This window comes from Parasteatoda tepidariorum, chromosome 1, assembly GCF_982258835.1.
Source record: "Parasteatoda tepidariorum strain Cologne lab strain chromosome 1, Ptep-v5.0, whole genome shotgun sequence".
Classification (NCBI taxonomy): Eukaryota; Metazoa; Arthropoda; class Arachnida; order Araneae; family Theridiidae; genus Parasteatoda; species Parasteatoda tepidariorum.
The window spans coordinates 103,808,671-103,833,756 of record NC_141755.1 but is presented as its reverse complement, the minus strand read 5'-3'; the positions used below and the strand labels follow the sequence as shown (position 1 = coordinate 103,833,756).

The following is a 25,086-nucleotide window of genomic DNA, read 5'->3' as shown; positions in this document are numbered from 1 at the left end:
ACACAAGAAATTTAATTTTTACCTTTATTTCATGATTAAAAAAGTATAATAAAACCTTGATCTTAAAGAAGAAATTTTATTGACTATAATTTTATAAAAATGGAAACCAATATTAAGAAAACAATGTAAACTAATTTAAAATTAGTTATTTCCTAGTTATTACTATATTTATTATAGTAACATAATAATTTTACTGAAAGCAAAATTTGCTTCAACTTGTTATCCACTTATGTCACAGCAACAAAGCTGTGATTAAGTTTTTCATTGCTGTAAACAATCATGAATCGAATTACGTACAATTTAATAGGAAACACTTAAAACACATTTAATTATATTAAAATTATTATCCAAAACGGGATTAATCAATATTGATTAAAATCGTTATTAAAAAACTTTTGCAAAATATTATTTGATAAACAAATTTTTTATTGCTGCACTCACAAGATGTAAAATATGAATAAAAATTTAAACGAAATTAAGCTTAAATTAAATAGCATGTTAAAAAACATTGTGAAGGGTAAAATTTAGCCCTAATTTCTGCTCCTGAAATAGAATATAAATTAAAGTTTTCGTCCATTTACATTGGAATTAACCAAACTTTCCATTTCCTGTGTATTTATTTTCAAGTAATTCCTTCTTTCCATTTTTTTTTAACAAGTAGGGTAAACCAACCAGTGAAGGAACATTTCATATATATTGATTAAAAATAAGAATTTGAAAGTTTTTCTTTAGATTGATTGGTAACAATAACTTACTATCAAACAATAGGAAGTCATTTAGCAATGTTTTGGATTACCTGGTTAAATAGACTAAGTGTTCCTTCACTGGCTAGTTTACCCTAAAACAATATCCTTTTTTTTTTTTTTTTACATTTTCATAATTAAATTTTAAAAAAAATTAAATTGTTCATTACAAAGTAAATAAATATGTATTCTTTTTAATTTTTTAAAATTTAAATTTTTAAAAAATCTATCTAAATTAAAAAATAATAATTATAAATTGAATAATACATATTAAATATTTATCAACTTTTTTAGAAAAGAAAATTAGAGATAAAATTCAAACATCCCAGCTGGGATTCAAATATTTCACCTCTCTGGTAGTAGGCGGACAGTCTAACAGTTGCACCACGAATATACAAGAGCTGGAAAGTTTTGTTATTTTAAAAGTAAAGGAACTGAAATTTTAATGGAGCACACTTAACCCCTATAGCAGAAAATTTTTACCCTATCCAAAGTTTTTACCAGGTTCTTTAATTTAAACTTACATTTCTTTTAATAGGAATTTTACAAATGCACATTTCCCTAGTAAGGGTTGCGAGAATTTAACAAACTTTAAATTTATCACTTGGCATAACTACAATGTAATATTTTAAATGAAATGGTTTTTATTGGTAAAATTAACACAAATAATTCATAAAAAGCTAGAAGACATTCAATATTGATTAAAACATCCTACTGTTTTAAAATTTTATCTACAAATTCCGTCTTAAATAAATATTTTTACTTGGAACAAAAAATCAACTAACTATAATTATATACAGCGACACCCACCACACACTGTATCTTTTACACTTCTGCCAAGTTGATTCGATTTGCTTTTATATTTCCAATCTTTGGGTTTTGGTCTTGGTTGTCTGAACTAGTGAGATAAATTTTTTAGTTGAAGTTTGGATAAGTTTTTGTGATCTTTTGTACATAGTTAGCCTTTGATGTGCGACTATAACAAGCAAGATCCTGCTAATTCGTTACGTGATACTTTCGCAGATTACATATTTTAGTAAACAATTATAATAGTTTAGATGTTCAAGAAATAAGATGAATCTTACAAATAACTTTTGTTTTCATGACAAATTTTAACTTTTAAATATCTGGATGCTTTTAATTACTTTAATCTGTTTTTAAGGTCTTCAAATTCCAGTAAATAACAATTACCATCATGTGTAATTCCAACCATGTACAATTTCTATCTGTATAAATTAAAATATTAAATCATCTTATTTACTAACTCCCTAAACATATGAAAACGAGGGGTTCAGTTAAGCCACAACATTCCGGAAATTTTTTGGTAACTATAACCAAAAATCTGAATTAAATGTTGGGAAATAACTAGAGCAGATCATAATTGGAGAACCTAGTACATGCTAAGCAAGTATGAAAATCAGGTTTAGAATATATAGAAACACCAAAAAGCCATTTTCTTTTCTTAAGAAAATCATCTCATTCAACCTTCATAAGGTACTATGAAGGTTGAATTTCAGAATATTCATGTTGTTTGAGTTCGATCAGGAAAGATCCTGAATATTTTTTGAAGGTTTATTGGCAATATAAACCTCACAAGCTTTTATAAATGAATGAGTTTAAATCTAGAAGTTTCAGTGATCTGAAAATTCTACTTAACATTTTTTTAACCACTTAACTAAGATTGTCACATTGCGAACTGTTACGCTGTCGGACTTTGCATTCTGATATAAAATGTTTAGCACTGCACCTGTCTGATAGTTTAGAAGTAATAGAAATAAATAATTCCTTCATTAACCATATTTAAAAAAAAAAAAAAACAGTAAGTGCATCTTTAAGGCTTGAAGTGAATGTAGAAAAGTATGAGACAAATACTGATTCACATTTATATAAAAATGATTTAAATTTTGCTATGTTCAAGTTAAAATCATTATAAACAGCAATCAGTTTATGAAGGTATAAAAGGTTCACAGTTTTCATCTTGCTCTTTATCTGAAGACTGTTCAGAGTTTGAATTCAATAAAGGCACGGCAGAATTTATTTGCATATAATTTCCGTTGCTCGAAGACGCGTCAGGTTCTGCAGCTGATAAAGGCACGGCAAAACTCAGGCGTTTAGATTTTCTTGTATAGGTCGATTTCCTGTCTTTAGATTTCCCAGAACTAACATCCAATAAAGGCACAGAAATATTATGTGGATTATTTAGTACATTATTTTCTGTGGGTTCATTCTTCATAGGTTTTTCGGATTCTACTTTTAATGAAGGCACAGCAAAACTGAGACGTGAATAAGAACGGTTGCACTTTTTTAAAAGTTTAATGGATTCATTCATATTCAGCTGTATTTCTTTCAAAGCCTAATAAATATAAAAAAAGTATTCTGAAAGTGATGATTGAAATATATATAACATTAAAACATTTTTTTTCAAAATATATGACACCAGTTACACACACTCACAAACATAAATTTCTTCAAAAAATAACTGTTTATTTATTTAAAAGAACGAAGTTAAAATTTGGATAGCATTTTGGGGACAGTTTTTTCCAGTTCCCAATGATGAAGTCTTAAGGGAAGATAAATTTCAATATTTGTACTTGTCTGTTAAGCCAAATACAAAAGCACGAGATATCATTGAGAGCTATTCTCCCAGCAAAGAAAATTATTTAAAAGTAATACTTGATGTCTTGTTTCAGGAGGACAGGTTTGTTAATTGAAGTTCATATTAGAGATTTTTTGGCCTTAGTTCTAAATCACCAAAGTACCCTTTTACCTGAACTTAATTAGAAATTGGTTCAATTCTAAGGTACCTTGAAATGCTTTGAGTTTTTAGTTTGTTAATTATAAGTATAAGATAATGCTTGAATAAAAAAAAAAATTGTTTTGAAATAACTTTATTGTTAAAATTCCATTTTGCTTTTGAACTTTAATTACCTTCAGAATAAATTATTAAAAATCAAATCAAGACATAAAATTAAGTGTTAAAATTTTATTTTTGACACATTTGTTCATGAAAGATTCTATTTTTGGCAATTTTAAATGCAAAATAATAGCCATAAAACAATAGGGCAAAATTGCTGAGTGTATCTATGAAATTAAATTATAAAAATAACGATGCACTTACTGAGTTGGGTATTCTTGAAATGATCTCTTGGCTGGAACTAAACTCATTGATTTTATTGATGCAATCTGGGGTAATTTGGAGTGCTGTTTCTTTTTTTTCTGTGCAATAAAGGTAAACTCCAGACCATACATGCCTCAGAAACATTTTACTAAGGGGAAGTAGAATGGAAGCTCCCAAATCTAGGATTTAAAAAACAAAAATCATACTTTTTTTAAAAAAGTCAATTCTACGAACTCAATTGAATTTAAAAGACAGTTCAGTTATTTAAATGTCGAATATTTATTTGGTAATGGGAAAACTTTCGGTAATGTGGATAGGAACAGTTTATTTCGAAGCAGTAAAATAATTATAAGGTAAAGCAAAAAATGCGAGATAATCACTTTCAAATGTAAATATACAGAAAGTGCTCAGAAGTTTTTTTTACCCGGAAAATTTGGGCCTTATTTGGCATTATTCATAACTACTGATCGTTGCCAACGACTATTTTTTCAAAAGATGCATGCTGAAAAAAACATGCATCTTTTGGTTTAAAAGAAAATAATAATAAATTATTATTATTATTTTCTTTTTGAAATTGAGTGTGAGCTTTATCCTTAAAATTATTTTGAAATGGATCCTATTATCTGGTGGAAAAGAATTGAAATATTCATTAACACACCAGCTGAATTTTGTGAATGCATAGTTAACCTTTTGGCGCTTGCACGTTTGTTGTAATAACAACAACACATAAAGAATATTAGAAAAAACAAATGGAAATTGCCAAAATTTTGCTAATTTACATAGGAATTGTGGCAAGTCGAATTGTTCAAAAAATGACAACTTGGCTTCAAAATTTGTACATTTGCAGAAAGAGCTTAAAAATGATAAACAGCTGGAAAATAATAATTCAACGACGTGATTTCATGAAGAAATCAATATGAATCAAACACAACAAAAAGTGGCAACATAAATTTAAACATCGTAATAACATCATACAAATTGAAATTTAAAAAACTACTTGAAAGAATTATCAGAAATTATATACAATGCCTGATAAATTGAAATGAATATTGAAATTATAAGCAATGTCTATTAAACTATAATCAAACAATATCAAATTATGGTAGAATCGTCATGAATCGAAAGCTTCAAAAAGTGATAGCGTAACTTTGAATTTCCCATGTCGTAATAATGTCTTAAATGCTTAAGTCCTTGAAAAATTGAAGAGAAGGCCAAAAAACTATCAGAACCTTACTACAGCTACTTGTGAGAAGAAAAGAGAAAACTTGTCTGCATCATTCTAAAAGAAGTGCCATGCGTGAACTAGAGCAATCAGCGAATCCTTGTTTTAAAAGTTTTCTCTGTCTTAATAAGATTTCTGAGAAATTTGCTGATTTCCCCCTAGAATTTCCAGAATCATTAAATTCCCGTTATTCCTTATCGCTGCTCTCCCCGCAACTACCAACAGCTTTGAATTTAATATTAATAGAGAGCTTAATTTTTAAAAGTAGGCGCTTAAAAATATAAAAAATAGAATAACTGGAATTGTTGACAAAGAACATTTTTCAAATTATTGGTTAAAATTTAATTTGATACATTATTCAAACAGATTAAAGAAAAGGACAAATGGATATTTAAACAGTTACAATTCTTTGGGTATAATATGAATGAACTGTTTACTGATAATGGTGATTTTTATAACACACACAGAGGAGAAAAAACTACTCAGAGAGTTACGATTATGTAGCTGAAACTATAATTCACCAGAAAATTCACAAACTGACATACAATAATACTGTTCATACCATACCTAAATTTAGAAGTTGAACTCCAAACTTTATAAATCTACACTTTTCATTAAAATACCCTAGGTATATGACATCTGCCAAAATGAGGATTATTTCCTGAAAGTAATGTTTAAAGAAAGTTAATGCTTTTATACAATCAATATTTTTCAAACAAGATTAAGAAACAAAATGCCAGGGTTGCCACTCAAATCTGGAAGAAAAAAAATTCTCTGTTTTCCCTGTACTACATATTATACACAATATTTTAAGCGGAAACACAATTATTGTGCTCTTGTATGTGCCACATTAGGCTGACTATACTAGTTTTAATTGCTGGAAAAACTTAAGAGAAAAAAAGGAACAGCTGCACAAACTTAAATAATGCTTTAAAAAATGAAATAGTTTAGTATAGCTGGAATATTCATCCTTAAATATCCCATGGATTAGGCATTAAGTGGTTGCCATTTTATAAAAGACGAAAATAATAAACAAAATTACTTGTATTCTCCCAGTTAGTAAAGAAAAAAAAATTTCCTATTATTATAGGGGATTTTTAAATTCCCTGTATTTTCCAGGTTTTCCCCATGGAATGGCAACCATGAATGAATATAAATTCAAGGGTCTGTCTGTTTTTTTTCTTAGAGGTACCTATTTTGTGAAAATTTAGACATAATTTGTGACAATTAAAAATTAAATTAGAAAATGAAGAAAAATTAAATTAGATTAAGAAAAAAATTTCAATTGAAATAAAAATAATTTATGACAGGTAAATTTCTGTATATTTTTCCCTATATAAAAAAAGATAATTTTGCTAATTGCATCCAAATTTGAAATTCCATAAAAATCAGGGGGAAAAAATCTATACTTACTCTGCTTATGTTTGCAACAAGCTTCTTAACTTGGGAAGAACACACAACCTTTTTAACCATGCTGCTTCTCCTGGAATTATCAGTCTGTGGCCACACTTGTTTACACAGCTTATTCTGAACCCAGATTACAATATCCTCCATGAATTTGACACCATTGAAATTCTTTAAATAACAAGTATTGAATTAATTAATAAGATGTACAATGCAGAACTCAAACTATTTGTAAATTATTTCATTAATAATTAAGCATGTAAGAAAGATACACTATTCTAAAAAAGGTGCAGAAAAGTAATTCTTTCAACAAACATTAATTTCTGTGAACAAAAATAGATTCAAACAAGCTATGAGAAGGCCTTAATATGTTTTAAAATTTATCAGTATGCTACTAAATCAAATAATTAAATCAGAGACTAAGAAGAAAATATCTTTTTTAGTAATTCTGTTCTTTTCAGTAACAGGGGTCTGTCTAGGTTTTTTTTAAAGATATTTTATGAAAATTTAGACATAATTTGAGAAAATTAAAAAATCAACACAAAAATATGGTGAAGTAAGAAAATATTTTCAAAAATTGCCACTACAAATGAAATCTTTTATGACTGGTAAATTTCTATATATTTTCCCCCATACATTCAAAAACAATTTTGCTATTGTAAAACTTTGAGCTAAAAATTGCATGTAAATTTCAAAATCCATATAAAAACATTGTCCATAGTTAATTTTCAACTTGAATTTAATAAAACATGCATTTAACAGTACTAGTACAAAAAGTTATTTATGAGAACATTTTCAACAAGGTCATACAGAAAAAAGTTTCACGGAGAAAAAAATGGTTCATAAGAAATAAAGGTCTGTTAGAATAAATTTACAATAGTGTTTAAGATAATGTTCAAATTTAAACTTCTTGTAAAGTTCATAGAGGGAGAGCCTCGTCGTTTAATAATAATAATAATACAGAAAAAAAAAAAGTTTGCTTTCATATGGTGTGAGTAAGTGCCCGATTAGGGGCTTACCACGTTGCACTATCTGACCAAACACAATCTACATTTTCGCAAAAGACAGCTGGCAGAAAATATCTCCTTTTCCATAGATTGCAATGAGATCGGGGTTTGCATGAGAACTTGCCTTTTCATTATGAAACTACCGCCAAACAGTAATACCCTGGGCATACTCCTGAGTAACACTGATAAGTCTGTCTGAATCTCATTTCCAAATCTGTTTTATTAAAGATGAGGGCAATTTTTATGAAAGATTTGAATAACTTAACAATAATTATTATGTGTTTAAAAAATTGTACTTAAAATTTTGAAATTAAAAACATATATTTTTATTAAAGTTTAAGCTTACAACTATAGTTAAGGATATTACATAATTATATTTTAAATATTTAATTATGAAACCAATATATTCTGTTTAAATTCAAAATTATTTTTTAAAGAATTATCAAATATTAAATTTCTATCATATTTTTGATAGAATTTGCCTAATATCAATAGAAACAAAAAAGTTAGATATGTTTGATAAGACAAGCAATTCCTACCTCGCTTTGTAGAAGCATAGAAATTTTGGACAAAGCTAAAAGTAAACTAAGGACGAAATCTGCTTCTTGCTCACTTATTTCTGCAGTTAACAAAGCCTCTATTTTTACCTGAAAAAATAAGCATCATATTTAACAAAATAGTTGTTTCATGTTTAGCATAAATAATAAAAAATAAAAAACAAGACTTACTTTCAAATGATTGAATAATTCTAAGAATGACTTTAATTCTTCACTATGCTGAGCCAAAATAATTTTCTGACAGGCTCTAGTGTTCAATATTTCGTTGACCAATTCAAGTCCAAGTATGGATGAAGTATTATTTGATTTTTTCCTCTGCAAAGAAAAGGCATGATTCATATATTATTGTTTTCATTTTATTTGAGAGAGCTTTCTTAAAGTAATTACAAAATATAATACAATCATTAATTTTGTTTCTAAATTACTGATTTTGTTACTGTAAGCCAAATCTTTCAAAAAAAAAATAAGCACCTTTTAAATACTTTTTAAGCACTTAAAAATATTTTTAAGCACCATATACATTAACAAAATGCAAATTTTTTTTTTCAAAGACTTTACACAATCATGATAAAATAACTAGCTTTTGACTACGAACTCTTTCATTGATTATATTAGCCATTAAAAAATGATCGAAAATTTTTTTAGTTCAATTTCAGAGGGTGGAAAATGAAGCATGAAATGGTGAATGACTTGCAAAATGCAGTCGAGTTGCAAACGAGAGTGCAATAATCTCACCAAGCCCAGCTCAGTAGACACGCACGCAGACTCGCAAGCATTTCATTAAACATGTAAAATGATTGGCGCTATCATATGTTACGAACTGACAGCGTGGCAAAACGGATTGTGGTTGAATGAATTGTGAATGAGGTTGAATAGAACAATGTGAAAACCACGCTTTTGCATAATACGCAGTAAAAACAGACATGATAAAGAAATAAAATCTCTTTTTCGAAAAGGAAAAATTAAGCACTTTTAAAAAATACCCAATGAAAAAAGCACCCTTAAGGGCTTTTAAAAAATAAATATCGAAAATAAGCACCTTTAAGCACTTATCAAAAACGTTAAGCACCATGTGTAATTTGAAATTCTTTTTTGTAACTTTAAATCACCATTTTCTTAAGAATAAAAGCAAATGATAACAAATAATTGTTAGAATTTACATACATTAGAACATACATTACAGCATAGTAAGGCTTAATAATCATCATTTTAAATTAGTTTTAAACCAATCATTTTAAATTAAAACAGTCGTTAACTTTAACCTCAATATCTTCTGATAGTTTGTTACTAACAGTTTTAGTCTTTAGTCACTTTGACAGTTTTATTAAACCACTCAAACTTGAATTTATCTTTTTTAATATCGTACGCACTTTGTGTTCGTCTACCCGATTGACTTCCATCGTTAAAATACACAGTGCATACAATCTTACAATGCACCACATGAAAAAGACACAAGTAAACAAAATACAAATATGTGCACGAGCAAACACAGGAAAGCACAAAAATAAGAATTAGCAGTGTCGAGAGAACTATAATGTACAGATGTACAAATTCAACACACGTAGCACAGAGGAGGAAAACCCTGCATCAAATATCAGCAGCCGAAATAAAACTACTTCGAACTCAACAACCAAGAACCTCAAAATTTTCACTCTACTGCGAAAGCAGGAAAACAAATTAGTTCCAAGCATGGATTAAATTTGGTCGGCATGGGTTTTGGCAGCTATGAGGTGTGGGGGTTGTGTAATAATTGGACTGGTAATTTTGTAAACTGTTTTGGGTCCGAAGTCATAAAAACCTGGGAATTTTACATTTTTAAAAAAACTTACTCGTTTAGGAGTGGGTGCTTGAATGATAGTCTTTTGAAACTCAACTTCAATCAATTCCTTTAATGTAGCTAAAAGGGTGCCACCTTCTCTTTGGTTACACAAGCACTGCAAAAGCGTAAAATAATCTTCCTCTAACCCATTAGAGCTGGCTGCTCTCAGCTGTTCATGACAAAATTCCACAAGGCTGGGAACATTTTCAGGAGGCATGAGGCTGGCCAAATAAAAGACAGATGAACAAACAGGAGTGTCCTAAAAATAAGCAATGATATTAACTTAACGTAAGCTTATTACCTTTGTTATACAGGCACATACCTACCACCATTGCAGAAATAAAATAGCGGAAATTTTACTAGCAACATTTTTTAGGCTATGAGTAAAGTTCGGATACATTATGCATAATCATGTAAGTCACCCAAAGTGAGGTTCGCGTACCTCCAGGGGTACGGGAACAGTTTAGCGGGGATGCACGTTCTTATGCGAAATATCTTGCAACAAATGAAAATTTCAAAAACTTTTATTTAAAAACAAAGCTAGCCATGAAAATTTATGATGTCGTATTTTTCTATTGGCTATTTTTTGCAGAGTTAACAGCCAGTTAGGATTTTTTACTTTTGTATAATTTTTTTGTTATCACAACAAAAACAATATCATCTTTCTTACTGATGCAAATAAACTTATTAATAAAACTTTGTACCAAAAAAGAAAAATAAACATATTTTTTAAAAAACTCATTCATTTTTTTATTTTTATTACAGGTACACAGTATTGCGAAAAATTTAGAAAGGGTACACAAATGATAAGTTAGGGAAACACTGATGTAAGTCGAAAAGAGGAATTCAAATTGGATATAATATAAGCACTTAAATTAAGCAAAGTAAAAAATATGTATATAAATCTTAATCTAATGAAGATTTTTTAAACCACTATTTATAATTACTTAAACTATTTTATTTAATAACTATAGTTGAATTGCCAACCCAATTTTAGGTTTACGACTATTTGGGTTACGATTTTTCAAACAAATATCTATCAAGACTTGATCAATATTAAAATATTTTTCCTTGTGTTTTTGAAGTGGACAAAAAGGAAGAAAATAATTCTTACTTTTGTCACAACTAAAAAAAAAACAAATAGGAAACATATTTTGTTTAGGAGTGGAGGAGTTTGGAAAATTTTAAAGAAAGTGGTGTGTCTTATCTTTTTTTTTTTAGGTGTAATAAAGTAAGCATAAATATATTTGATCAAAAATAAATTGGAATTTTGGAATATTTATTATATTTTAATTTTAAAGGTCATATGCTGTTTTATATTTTTTAGCCAGATGATAAAAGTTATTTTGAAAATTCATTTGTCACTCATTTTATTTAATTTACCTGTTAAGGTATCAATTAAATATACTTAATGCAAAATTTATCTGCTAGTAAATATTTACACACGATCAAGGTACAAGTCTTCCGTTCTGAAGAAATAAAAAAGAAAAGAGTATTAAAATGTAATTTTCTTACCTTATAATGAATCACAAGATCTTCCATCCATTTAGCAAGGTTCCCAACTACCATCTTCAGTTGATTTTTATTCTCTGGCTATTAATTAAAAAAAAGTTAAGCATCATATGAAGAAAAAAATATTGCACAAATTTTTCATATTTAAAGTGAAACAGTGAATTGAGGAGGAAAGGAACAGTGAATTGAGGAGGAAAGGAAAGTGCTGATTCATGAGAAATTTTAAATTTAGTAAAACAAGGTGGAGGAACAAGCAATTGGCAGTTAATATAGAACTCTTTTTACCTTATTGAAATTAACATGAATACCTTGGGCCTAAAGAGGTTAAATCACACATATTTGTAATTCAACAAGTACATACTGACTTATGACAAGGAAATGTGCAAAATGACAAAAATTAAAACGATTCTGCAAAAGGGTTTATATTTCGTTGTTAGGCACGCATCACATATTCAGTTGTGGGCAAATCATGCTAAATATTAAGTTATGCCAAACAGTTAGTCTCTCTAAAATGCTCTACCCTCAATGCATGGTCTCATTCTAGGAGATAAAAGAATGACTTTTTTAAAAAATATTTCTGTAAGACTGAAAAAATTGTTCCTGTCAGGTAATAGTGATGCAGAAAAATTAAGGACTTTTAAAAACCTTGTACCAAAATTAAGTTAAGTTTAATTTTCCAAAATAAAAATTAAGCAGTTTTTAAGTACTTTTAAGGATTGTGGGAATCCTGATATACAGGGTTGTCACTCAAATCTTGAAAAAAAATTCCCTGTGCATATTATACACAATATGTTGAGAGGAAACATAATTACTGTCCTCTTGTGTGAGCTATATTAGCTAACTATACTAGTTTTAATTGCTGGAAAAACTTAGAGAAAAAAAAGAAAGAAAAGGGAACAGCTGAACATACTTCAGGGTGCGTAGCCAAATCTTTAAATCAAAAATAAGCACTTTTTAAAAACTTTTCAAGCACTTCACAAAAATTTTCAAGCACTCAAAAAATTCATATTCAATCAATGATATTATTGAAAAACAAAAACTTTTTATAAACAGTTTTAGCGTTAAAAAAAACCCAAAAAGAAACGGTTGTAAATCGAAACTATCAGTACTTTCCCACATCACCGAGTGAATTCAACTTGATCATGAACTCAGAACAAAAGTACCCTTACCCCCTACGTCAAAAAAGTGTTAGAAGTAAAATAAAATAAGCAAGAATAAAATTAAAAAGAAAAAGATTTCATAAGGATCTAATATTCTCTATCCGAATTGGAGCACTCGGGTTTCGGTTTCAAGTGTGCGCGCATGCGCAAGTCATAACGTGGGTACTACACGAAGTCCGCGTGAATAATTACGTAGCAAACACCCCATTTTTCGTAAAATGCATGGGATCTACCAGATATCACTGAAGGAAAAAAAAATTTATTCGTGAAAAAAAGCACTTTTTAAAAACGCCAGCTGAAAAAAGCACCTTTAAAAGCTTTTAAAAACGAAATCCCCAAAAAAGCACCTTTAAGTACTTTTTACAAACGCTACGCACCCTGTCCTTATTATGCTACAGTAAATGAAATAGTTTAGTATAGTTAGAATATCATCCTTAAATATCCGATAGATTACGCATTGAGTGGTAACCATTTTTTAAAAGAAGAAAATAAGAAACAAAATTTCCAGTTTGTAAAGGAAAAAAAAAAAAATTAAATTCCCTATTATTTTAGGTGATTTTTAAATTCCCTGTATTTTCCAGGCTTTCCCTATTCTCCCAGTCAAGTGGCAACCCTGATATACAGACATATAGACAAATGCTCTTTTTTAATAAATTAAAAAAAAAAAATTTGTTTCTCAAAAAATTATGCTTTAGTTCACTACCACTGAAAATAATTCAAAACAGCCTCAAACATTTAAAATATCTGAGTTTACAAGATTTTTTTTCTCTTCTTCACGAAAATGTTTTTCCATCAGAAAAATTCCGGAGCCCCTCATAAACTAAAAATATAATTATTTTTCTTTATTTAAGTTGAATAATACATTTTTTCATTACCAAAATGTTTTTTTCTTCAGAAATATATCCTATCGATAAAATTTTCTTTGTTGATTAATTATACTTAAAAACTTATTTGTTTCAATTTCAGGGAAAACAATAATGAATATGAAGGGTGATAATTTTATAATCATCGATGAACATCCAAACCCAATTTCCTGTTTACGACTAACAATGTTCAACTCCGTAGCCTTGTGGTTTTGAACCCAATACAGAAGACAAGGGAACTTCTAGATCATGTATTGGGAGAAATCGTGCCTTCGTGGTGGACAATTTGATGAAACTAACAGGCGTTTGCATTACACGGAGAGGAAAAACTACGAAAATCTTCCCCGATTAGTCCAACAGCAAGGGGATTTGTAACCCATGGTCCACCTACCACTGAGGATATTTTACGTCAGCACTATAGTCAGAACAAGCTGGGTGCAGGATTCGGATCGACCAGTCAATGCGGAGATTCAAATCCAGTTCACTTCAATGGAGGGCGATAGGAGTGAACAGGGAGCAAAGGGTTTATTAAAAAAATAAATATTCAAAGCATATAACGAACCTTAGCCAGATTACAAGAAAGCCATAAGACGGAGACAGCATCTAAAAGACCGCTCACAATATTTGGATCTTGAAAACCAATTGCAGACTCCAAAGCTTCTGCATCACCAGATTCATTCAAATATGAAGAGTTATTTCTTTTCCGTGATGCTGATTTCTTTTGTGATTGAGTCTTTTTTTGCACTGATTTCTTTTGAGAGGCAGTTTTTCTTTGTGCCGAATTTTGAGAGGCACTTTTTCGTTGGGCTGAAGTTTGGGAGGCATTCATCACAGATGACGTCTTTGATTTGGCATAAAAATGAATAGCTTTGACGACTTGTACCATAAATTTAGCTGAAAAAAAAACAATGTATTAATGATAGTATAAAAACGAAGGGTATCTGCTACATTTTAGATTTTCAAAGACTTTCCATGACTAATTCCAAGAATTTTTCATGACTTGACAAAGTTACTATTTCCTCCAAAAAAAAAAAAAAAAAAAAAACAGAACAATAAATTTAAAAAAGCATTATAATAACATTAATTGAAATGAAGGGTGTAACTAAAACTGTTGTACTCTGCATCTTCATATTTATAGATTTTAAATTTAAAAAACAGAGTAAAGGAAGAGTTAAAGTAATAAAATAGCTGAAAAAATACAAAAGCAATTAATTTTTTTTCCTGCAGAATTATATTCTAAAGATACTTTTCTTGTTCTTCGGAAAGGAAAGAAATACTGCTGATTTTTCTGCTCTCATTTCGGAATTAAAAAAAAAAAAAAAAAAAAAAAACAATGACTGGCTTGCTTTAACTACAATTTTAAATTGATAAAATAAAAATATATAATAGCAAAAATTCTGAAATCACTGATGTTTCGCTCTAGAAATGATGTTTTTTCTTTCATTTTTTGAAAAAACACCATAATTTTTAAAGAACATGATAAAAACATTTTATATTTTAATGAAATATGACTGGTGAGTGGGGATTTTGTTACAAATTCAGATATTCAAACATCATGAAATTGGGGTCCCTTTTAAAAATTAGATATTTCGGTGACCTAAATCCATGACTTTCCATGATTTTTTTAAAAAAAATAGTTAAAATGATAACATATCATGACAAATTTTAGTTCAATATTGAAATTCATGACTTTCCAGGAGCACAGATACCCTGAGTGTATCAGTTCTAACAAAACATAAGTTTTTAGCCTTACACAGCCAAAAGAATTTTAATAGCTAGATTTGGTTGAGTCACAAATGATTTCTGATAGCCACAAACATCCTCAGAAAACGTAAATAACATAAGAACAAGGCAAAGGAAAAAACCAGACCATTTTTTGCATCGCAAATTACTTAAAATTTTTTTAAAAAACTATATTTATTTGTAATCATGTTAGAGATTGGCTTCCATAAAATAATTTTAACTTTTTGCATGCTAAATTACTTGTACCAAATGTGAGAAAAAGGTTTAAGTAGGGTTTTAATAAACTTAAAACATATGAATATGCGGCTTAACAGTTTCGTACAAAAGTAGTAAAGTGGACAATCCTTCAATTCCCCAGATTAAAATTATATGATATAATTATTGTATTATTGATTAGAATGTATCATTCTTAAAATCATATCAGAGACCCAAAGCATACCCAAATTATTCAACAAAAATAAGCACCTTTTAAGCACTAAAAAGTATTTTTAAGCATTTTATCATAATTAGGCAGGGATGGAAAGTTTTTGAAAATTTACAATCTTATCTTCTTTTAACCATCATGTCAAACAAAAAAAAACCTTTTGGCATTGTTTTTGACAATTGTCAAAAATCACGAAATTTTGAATCGTGTAAAACGAATGTTGTTTTCATACGAATGTTGTTTTCTTTTAAAAAATGAAAATCTAAAATAAGCACCTTTAAGCACTTTTTAAAAATGCTACGCACTCTGAAAGAGACAAATCAATAATATTTCTAACTACATCTGCTGAAATTAATAAATAAGCACACGACCTCTCAATTTATCACCTAAAAATTTGTTCATGTAAAATTGCTAATTGAATTTCATGTTCATAAAATGACTGAATTTTCATAATGTTAGAAAAAAATTGATCCTGTGTGTAAGACTACATGCCCATATATCAAGTGGATGGTCCCGAAGTTAGAATTATCCAATTTTTACTACAATTATTAATTATACCAAAAATACAAAAATTTTGACTATTTTAAAATCCACAAATCAATGATATTAAAATCTACATTTGTATTTGCTGAAATCAGGGTTTTCAGAGCACAATTAGGAAAATCAAGACAAAAAGCTAATAATTAACAAGGACAAAAACAATTTTTTTTTATCAAAAAAATCAGGACAAACTGTGAGAACAAGATAATGAAAACATCTGAGTTAGCTGATGATTTCAGCCTTTCCAAAGCAGGAGACATTTTCTAAAACTACAGCATAGAGTTATAAAGGAAAATTTTAAAAAATAAATAAAAATATGTCAATACAAATTTAATTTTCATTATTGCTTCTTAAAATAACACATATTCTTGGAATTTTTAATTCTTAATATAGATATAAATAATGCTAATAACAAGACACAAATCTTAAGAATGCAATTAAATGGAGTTAAATTAATAAATTTTTTTTTAGTCCTTAAAAGAATTTTAAGTGTAAAATTTTACTTTTCCTAAAAATATATCACTCAAGTTTTGCTCAAAACAAGGAACCATGGTTCTTGTTTTTTGGTTTAACCGTCAATAAACTCTTTAAATTGCCACCTTTTTTTGTTCCCTTTTGATTAATTTTTTTGATAGTTGAGTGAGGAATATTTTTTCTTGCTCATTTTTTTAAAGAATATTTTTAAAACTTGTTTTAAAACGTTGACTGAGGGTTCTAATGTTTTCCTTTAATGATATTTTATAAAAAGCAATGAACTCCAATGGGATTATTTTGTTAAAGAAAAAAAGAATCTGGAGATTTTTGAGTTAAATTCGGACGTAACTAAAATAATAAGAAGTCTAGAAATTCCGGCTTAAACCTGATACTTTAGCGCGTCTGGAGAAGTGTTTCGATTTTAAAAAAAATAATATTATTACATTTAGATCGAAAAATAAAAGCAACTTCTGTTAAAAACAAGTTGATTTCTTAAAGAAATTAAGTTCAGTATGGAATAAGAAAGAAATATTTACCTCCGGCATCAACACCGATGTAACGAGGAATATGGCGAAAAAATTCTCTGGACGATTCCCGATTTGATTTAATCATCTCAGCACATCTACACATCCAGACATTAGGATGCTCATTTTTAGGAAAATAGCTGTTGTGAATTAAATTTACGATGAGCTTAGAGACGGCCGGGTCTTCTTCCATACGGGCCAAGAGGTGACTCAAAGGCACTATGTCATAGTACTGGAATGGATTAAAATAATACTTGATTATGAAAACACTTTTTTTTAGTAAAAAAGTAACTATTATTGTTCTTGGAATTTCAGCATAATAAATTACTAGTTTCATACCAGATAATAAAATGGAGACAAAAAATTATGAGGGATATAAAATGGTGACCACAGTTGCCAACAATTACATTCATCATTTTTGGAGAAGATTTTTAAACAGCTGATTCACAGTAAATCTTCTAGATATGTGAGGATATTCAACATTTTTGTTATTGTTACATATTACAAAAAGCTTTTTCGGGCTGCCAATTTTCCCTTGAAAAATCCCGAAAAAAGTTTTTAGGAAGAAAATTATTATCCTGATAGGTTGAAAAATTCCGAAAAAAGTTTTTAGGAAGAAAATTATTATCGCAATCACTTCTAGAATCTTGGAAAAGGTTCTAAGTGGTTTTGAGTAATATTCGTCATTTTTAGAAATGAAATTTTACTTAATTAAAAAAAATTAAATTTGAAACAAATTAAAAGAATTTGAATTTGCCGTAGATTAGCTTAGTTATTAGCTTAAGCCAGTAAATATTTAAGTTAAATTTTAATAAGTACAGCTCAAATTGTGCACGATAACAAGACATTCGTGATTTATTTATAGAAATAACTTAAGACTACCCGTATAAAATATTTCATTGTTTAAAACGTTTATTCTTGCATTGTGAAAAGCTTCTTAAGGTACACGACTGCCTTGGATACAATTTTAATTTTATTTTTGATGAGCAGGGATCCTAAAATATAAATTTAAAAATTTTTTAATAAACTTTTTTTTGAAATAAGGACAAACTTGAGTTTAAAAACTGCAATTTTCTCAAGTCATGCTACAGCTCTACAACAATTTGTAATAAATATCGAAATAATTTTTTTCAAGATCAATAAAGTGGTTACATATGTTTTGAATTAAAATTTTAAAAAAAATTCAATTATACAATGAAATAGAGCCAAATATATTGCTGAATATTAGTTTTTTTTTTAAATCTATATAAAAAGCTTCAAAGAATTCTACACAAAACTTTTTTTGTAATGTATGCTAGCATAAAGAAGTTTCCCAAAATCAACATTTTTCAGAAAATGCAAAAAAAAAAAAAAAAAAACTAAGACAATAAAAATATTAATTATTCAAAACCTAATTTCTGAAAATGCATTATATTTGTTTTAAAAATGATAATTTTATAAAAAAAATAAATATTCAAAGAATACCAAAAAACACTATAGTTTTGTTTTAGGGAGTTTACTTCCGGTTTCAGTTTCGTCTGTCAGTGTATGAAAAAAGAGCTGTAACTTGATTTCTAAAAATTAGGGTTCCCACTCTTTCCATGAAGCAAAAATTAAGTACTTTTTTGAAAAATTAAGGACTTTAAAAATAACATGATTGTTTATCATCGAATATATATATGCCACCAGTGACAATGTAAATTATTTACCTTCCTAAAAAAATTTGAATAAAAAAAATAATAATAAACAATTTTATTATAATGCGAGCACTGATATAAAGAATTACTTGCCAAAGAATTACCAGGCAATTTTTGCAAACCCGGGTCAATTAAAAAAAAAAACATTTTAAAATTGTTAAAAGTTAATATCAGTCAGATTGGAAAAGTTAAAATATATAACTTTAATCTGCATTTCACTTTTAATGATTTCATTGAAATTGAATTGTAAAATTCAGTGCAGAAATGAAGATTTGAAATTTTTTTCCATCTATATTAAAAAAAAAAAAGATTAAATAAAGAAATTTGTCAAAAACACTGAGAAAATTATTTCAACTTGTTTTAATATTTCACTACAAGACCAGCAAATTTGTTATATTTACTTTTATGATGAACTTGAACAAAATCATTTCCAGGCAAACCTGTTATTAGGAATTAACTTTACATAATGTAACTAAACATTTTAGCAAAAAACATGACTAATTTTCAAGCAACCAAACATTGAACAAAAATTAAAAACAGTATATTAAGTTGCAATGTTAACTGAATAAAATAACTATTAAAATCTAAGGATCTTTTAGTTGAGTAGATTTAAAGCTTGATGCAGCAATCTGTTTATCCTTAAGAAATAATATTAATAGCGTAACAATCTAAAATTTAAAAAAAAAAAAAATTACATTGCAACAAAATAAATTAAAAATAGTTACCAAATATTTAACTTTCCTGTTAGAAGCAAATCATACTATCTTATTTAGTACTCAGGGAAAAAAAATTACATCAAAACCCCAGGTTTTCGATAAAAAATCTAGGTGGGGTGGGATCTTTCAAACCCTGTTCCTTACAAATCTGTTTAATTTTTAGTATAATCATGAATTTTAAAAAAATTTTATGCCTTCTATAAATTTACAGTTACTTATTACACATTGAAATATCATACAAATTTATTTAATTCTTCGAGATTTTAGAAAATAGCTTTTGTTATGGATTCTAGTTAAAAAAAAAAAAAAAATTCTGATATTTCCTTTCTCAGCATTTTGCTTAATTCCTATAAGCCCCGTGGCAGAATCGCAGCGACAGGGCAACATTGTCGCAGAATATTACAGTTTTTGCAGAATAATTTTTCTTTTGAAAAGCAATAAAAAAAATTTTTCTACAGAAATTTACACGTAATATTTGAATCATGCATTTAGATAATCACTTTTTGACGCGTTCAATTTATCGTAAATTGAACACGTGAATTGAATTGTGTATTCAATAGTATCGTAAATGGATATAATGATTCGATTTAATTTTCGGTAGTTACTGATATTAATTTTCACATGGGTATTAAATATCCAGATATATTTCAAACAATATTCCAATCATGCATTTAATTTTTAAGGTAATGATTCTATCGAATTTTTGGCAGTTATTGCTATTGATTTCTCCAGAGTTAGTTTTTAAATCCGGTATATTTTATACAATATTATTTATTACTACAACCTAATATTGAAACGAAACACGCACTTGAATTATCCCTTTTTGAGCAGTTCAATTCGCGTGATTTCGTCGTTGACCTTTTTTTCGACAACGGATTTCATGATTTGTATTTTTTATTATCCTCAAAGGGTATCATTCTAGGCAAAGGGCAGAATATATTAACTAAAGAACCAATATATTAATGATAGGACATGCTTTCTTCCCCTTGCCTGTAGCTCCCCCCACACACATTAATTTTTGTCTCACAAAAATGCTTTAATCCTCGATGCACGGTCTAGTTATAAGTGATAGAAGAACGACATTTTGTTTAAAAAAATTTAACTGAAAAATTATTCCTATCAACCATAGTGATGCTAAAACCTTGAACGAAAATTAAGTACTTTAAAGGGCCCTTATTTTCCAAAATAAAAATTAAGCAGTTTTTAAGGACTTTTAAGATCGAGGGAGCCCTGAATCAGAACTAAAATAACATAAATTTGAGAGGGGGGGGGAATGAATTAAAATTTAATGAATTTAAATAAATTCATTCCCTCATGAATTTAAATTTAAAAACAGATAATAATAAATAAAAAAAAATACAAAATTTTCATTGAAAGTGCCAATTTTTACTTAGTTGAATACCTAAAATGGGTTTTTCGGTGCTAGTCAATTTTGATTAAAAACTTATTTAAAAAAAAAAAAAAAAAAAAAAAAAAAAAAAAAAAAAAAAGAGAGAGAGAGAGAGAGAGATTGCAGCCATGTTTAAAACATTGTGATTAGAAATATGCTAAAATAAATTTATCCCTTTTAATTTCATCACATTTTTAATCTTTGAACATTGTGATTAGCTTGGTAAGTGACTTAATGACTATTTTTTGGGGGGAATAAAAACTTACATTGTAAGAGAGATAAGAAAAACAGGATTTAGTTAATTCAAATTTTGGATAATTTGATTGTTTTTACTGTTCTCCTTACGAAAAAGAACCAGCTATATTAACACCTATTACATAGATTCTGAGATAGTTTTGATCTTACAATACTACTCAATTCTAGAATATTTTCAGTAACACAAAGCAGTTTATCCTGATTATCCAGTGAGTACTATGGATCGTTCACAATGCTCATTACCATATTAGGAAGTGAGAGGAATCATGAGACTGTAAGTATTGATCATTCAATTTAAATACAGGTGCTTTAACAAGAGCCCAGAGTACACACAGACAAATATACATATATAAAGACGCTTACTCTAATGCCCCAAATTCTTTTCACACATAGCAGCAATTGACAGAAAGCCACTCTAACAAGGCTAGATATATCATCAAACAGGTTTTTCAACTTTGGTAAGATGTTCTGCAAAGTAGGCACAGTCAAAGGATTCTCAAGCAGCCCTTTAAAACCCTGAAAATTTCACACAAGTGTTAAAAAAATTTCAAACAATGAACATAATAACAAAAGTTGTAATCCTTTACACGTAATAAAACCTAAATCCTTGTCAAAACTAATTGAACTCTGTAAAAATACAGACAAATCATATGCTTGCAATATTCCATAGGAAATTTTGATAGTTAAGGTTAAAAAATAAATAAAAATGCTGGCGGCAAATTTGTGTGACAGGTCATAAATTTTTATCATTTTTTGCTTTAATTCAAAAACTTTCCAACAGATGGCATTGCAAGTTGTAAACAGGTAAATAAAAGAAAAATAATTGGAAATAACAGCACAAATTCTTGAAATATTTAAATGAATGAAAATATTATAATATTTTCAAAATATTGTCAGCTGCTTTTTTTTAATCTAATGATAGAAACATCAGTTACAACAAATTGTGGCAAGAATATTTTTCTCCTCTGTATTAACACATTTCAATTTTGTGATTATGTGAATAGATAACTTTCTGTTCCGCATCAAGGTCAGTGGAGTAGAACAAATAGGTACACAATCAGAGGGAGTTAGAAAGCAATTTCGCGCTTCAATGAAAGAACTGAAGGACTCTTTTATAATTTCCCCCGACCAGTGAATGAATTCCCCAATTTCCCAGAAATAGAAAACTTATTTTCCCTGTTGCTCACCACCATGGAAGTAAAAAAGCTTTAAAATAGCGAAAGGTTGGAACATTTTGGCATAAAAACGCTTTTTAGAACAAGGTTAAAATAATACGACTAATAGAAACAGTTGGTAGTTGTGCGAACCAAATCAAAGAAACTCTTCATGATATGTAATTTTCCTAATATTTTATTTTTTATAACCATCGTTGATCAGCCGACCCAATTTTTTTCTGGGTTTATTACTACTATTCAACTCCGAAGCCTTGCAATTTTGAACCCAATCCAGAAGACAAGGAAACTCCTGGGTCAAGTATTGGGAGAAATTTTGCCTTCATGTAGGACTTTTTGGAACTATCCCTTATTTGAATTAAGTGGGAAGCAAAACCACGAAAACCTCCCACGGTTACCCTGAAAGCTAAGGGACTCTAACCCATGATCCATCTACCACGGAGGATATTTCACATCAGCACTATGGTTGGCGCAAGTCAGATGCAGATTTGAATTTTCTTTATAGACAGTGCTCAATACTGGGTAATGCACAGCGATTGCGAAGCTACAGTAGTCCCACTAAAAATAATCTGCAAGAAACAAAATGCTAAGCAGTAATTAAAAAAAAAAGAAGAAAAAAAAGATGAACAACTAAACAAGAAACATTGTGTTCTACATCCTGGCACCAATCCAAGCACTTGTAGACTCACACAGTATTAAATTTTTCTTAAGTAAAAGTATTCAAGATAATTAAAGGCCATTTACAGGGTTGTCACTCAAATCTGGAAAAAAAATTCCCTGTACATATTATACACAATATATTAAGAGGAAACACAATCATTGTGTTCTTGAGTGACCTATATTAGTCCAGCTATGCAGTTGGAAAAGAAACAGCTGGATATACTTAAAATAAATAATGCTATAGTAAATGAAATAGCTTAGTATACTTGAAATATCATCCAAAAATATCCTATAGATTGCACCTTGAGTAGTCACCACTTTTGAAAGACAAAAAAACGAATTAAAATTTCCAGTTTGCAAGGAAAAACTCAAAATTCCCTGTTATGTTAGGTGATTTTGAAATTCCCTGTATTTTTCAGGTTTCCCTTATTCTCCCTGTGGAGAAGCAACCCTGATTTAACCTATAACAAAGTGAACATAGTCTTCAGAAAAAACTGGTGACAGTGGTAGCATAGGATCCCCGAAAGTTAATTACATTGCACACATCTTTCAATGTAGGTCACTTAATATAGGCAGCCTTGCATTACAAAAATATTCAGTCAGAACTCGAAATGCAATTTTTAACGAAATGCAATTTGTCATTTTTAAATCCTTTTTAATGATAAATGTTTAGTTTTTATTTTGTTCCCTCTCACTCAGTTGCAAACTTTCTTTAAAAAAAAATCAAAACACTGGAATTTCTTGGTAGGAAATAATAAAAAAAGTGTTTGGAGATCTGATACAGTAAAGATTACATATATCACGAAACAAGCATTTTTATTAATGAAAATTTTATAAAAATAGTTCTTAATACCTTCGCAACGGCACAACGAACGTCAGAAGATGAGGAATCACAACTTAGATCTTGAACAAGTATTTTGAAATACGTTTTAAGCATCTAAAAAAAATCACAAAAAAATATAATTTTTTGGAAAATGAAGTTCTTTTTGTTGTTGAATTTCTATGAAAGTTTACATACTTCTTCAGGAAACAGCTCCCAATGGACACTCATTGCAAGGCAAAGTCCAACAATGGCGCTGCATCGAACAATTGGATAGTCATCAACAAGTAATTCCTGAAGAAAAAAAAACAATATATTCACCTGCATACAAAAAAAAAAAAAAAAAAAACAATAACAGAGTGCATAGTCAAATCTTTAACAGAAAATAAGCACCTTTTAAGCACTATATACATTAACAAAATTCAAAATAATTTTCAAAGACTTTACATGACTATGATAAAATAGCTAGTTTCTGACAAAGAACGTTTTTTTTTTATTACATTAGCCATTATAAATGATCAAGAGATTTTTCGGTTCAATTTCATAGGGAAAATGAAGCCTGAAATTGAGAATATCTTGCAAAATGTTTGTTTGGTGAAATGTTTGAGTTGCACATGATTGTGCAAAAATCTCAAAGAACCCAGCTCAGTAGACACACATGCGAACTTCCAAGTATTTATTCAAAATATATATTCATTCAATCAAGATACATTTCACCAAAATAGATTATGATGGAGTGAATTGTGAAAACGTTGAACAGAAAAGTGAAAAGCACGCTTTTACGTAATACGAGGCGAAAATCGTCATGGTGAAGAAAAAGAAATCCCATTTTCGAAAAGGGAAAATAACATTTAAAGGCTTTTAAAAAATGAAAATAAGAACTTTTTTAAAAACGCTACGCACCACGTTGAAAAACATTTTCTTTCTTTTAATTTTTGAATTCTAATCAATAAAACCCCCTTCCCCTGTCTATGTTGATCTAGATATTCTGGTAATTTTGACTAGGATTATGAACCTTTTAATACGAGCAAAAAATAAAACTATTTATTTAAAGCAGTGTAATATATGAGCTAACTTTTATCATCAACATTTGATCATTTAATTCCTGGTCAGAAGAGACAAGATCCAAGTCAGGATTCTCCAACGGGAAGACTGCCAGAAAAAGTTGAGCTGCATTAGCACGAATAAGACCATCCGGATTCTATAAAAATAATAATTCATTTCCATAAATATCATTTTTTGAAACTTTCTTACATTCTATTATAACTAATAATACTTGGATTATAC

The 25,086-nt window shown here is 28.7% G+C and overlaps 1 protein-coding gene across 3 annotated transcripts in view; it reads right to left on the bottom strand.

Annotated features, from left to right (window-relative positions):
* Positions 1-2,195: 2,195 nt before the first annotated feature.
* LOC107450370 (condensin-2 complex subunit G2) overlaps positions 2,196-25,086 on the bottom strand; it is a 40,947-nt gene continuing 18,056 nt past the window's right edge. For all 3 annotated transcript variants that reach the window (XM_071179385.1, XM_016066138.3, XM_087149888.1), the window contains exons 11-24: positions 24,875-25,000; positions 23,998-24,093; positions 23,833-23,916; positions 21,511-21,663; positions 17,123-17,342; positions 13,968-14,299; positions 11,386-11,463; positions 9,881-10,129; positions 8,223-8,366; positions 8,034-8,141; positions 6,497-6,658; positions 5,651-5,744; positions 3,862-4,040; positions 2,196-3,096 (exon numbers count right to left, since the gene is read on the bottom strand). In XM_071179385.1, the coding sequence (XP_071035486.1) occupies positions 2,689-3,096; positions 3,862-4,040; positions 5,651-5,744; positions 6,497-6,658; positions 8,034-8,141; positions 8,223-8,366; positions 9,881-10,129; positions 11,386-11,463; positions 13,968-14,299; positions 17,123-17,342; positions 21,511-21,663; positions 23,833-23,916; positions 23,998-24,093; positions 24,875-25,000 (2,433 nt within the window). In that variant the 3' untranslated portion in view covers positions 2,196-2,688. The remainder of the gene's footprint in view (positions 3,097-3,861; positions 4,041-5,650; positions 5,745-6,496; positions 6,659-8,033; positions 8,142-8,222; positions 8,367-9,880; positions 10,130-11,385; positions 11,464-13,967; positions 14,300-17,122; positions 17,343-21,510; positions 21,664-23,832; positions 23,917-23,997; positions 24,094-24,874; positions 25,001-25,086) is intronic.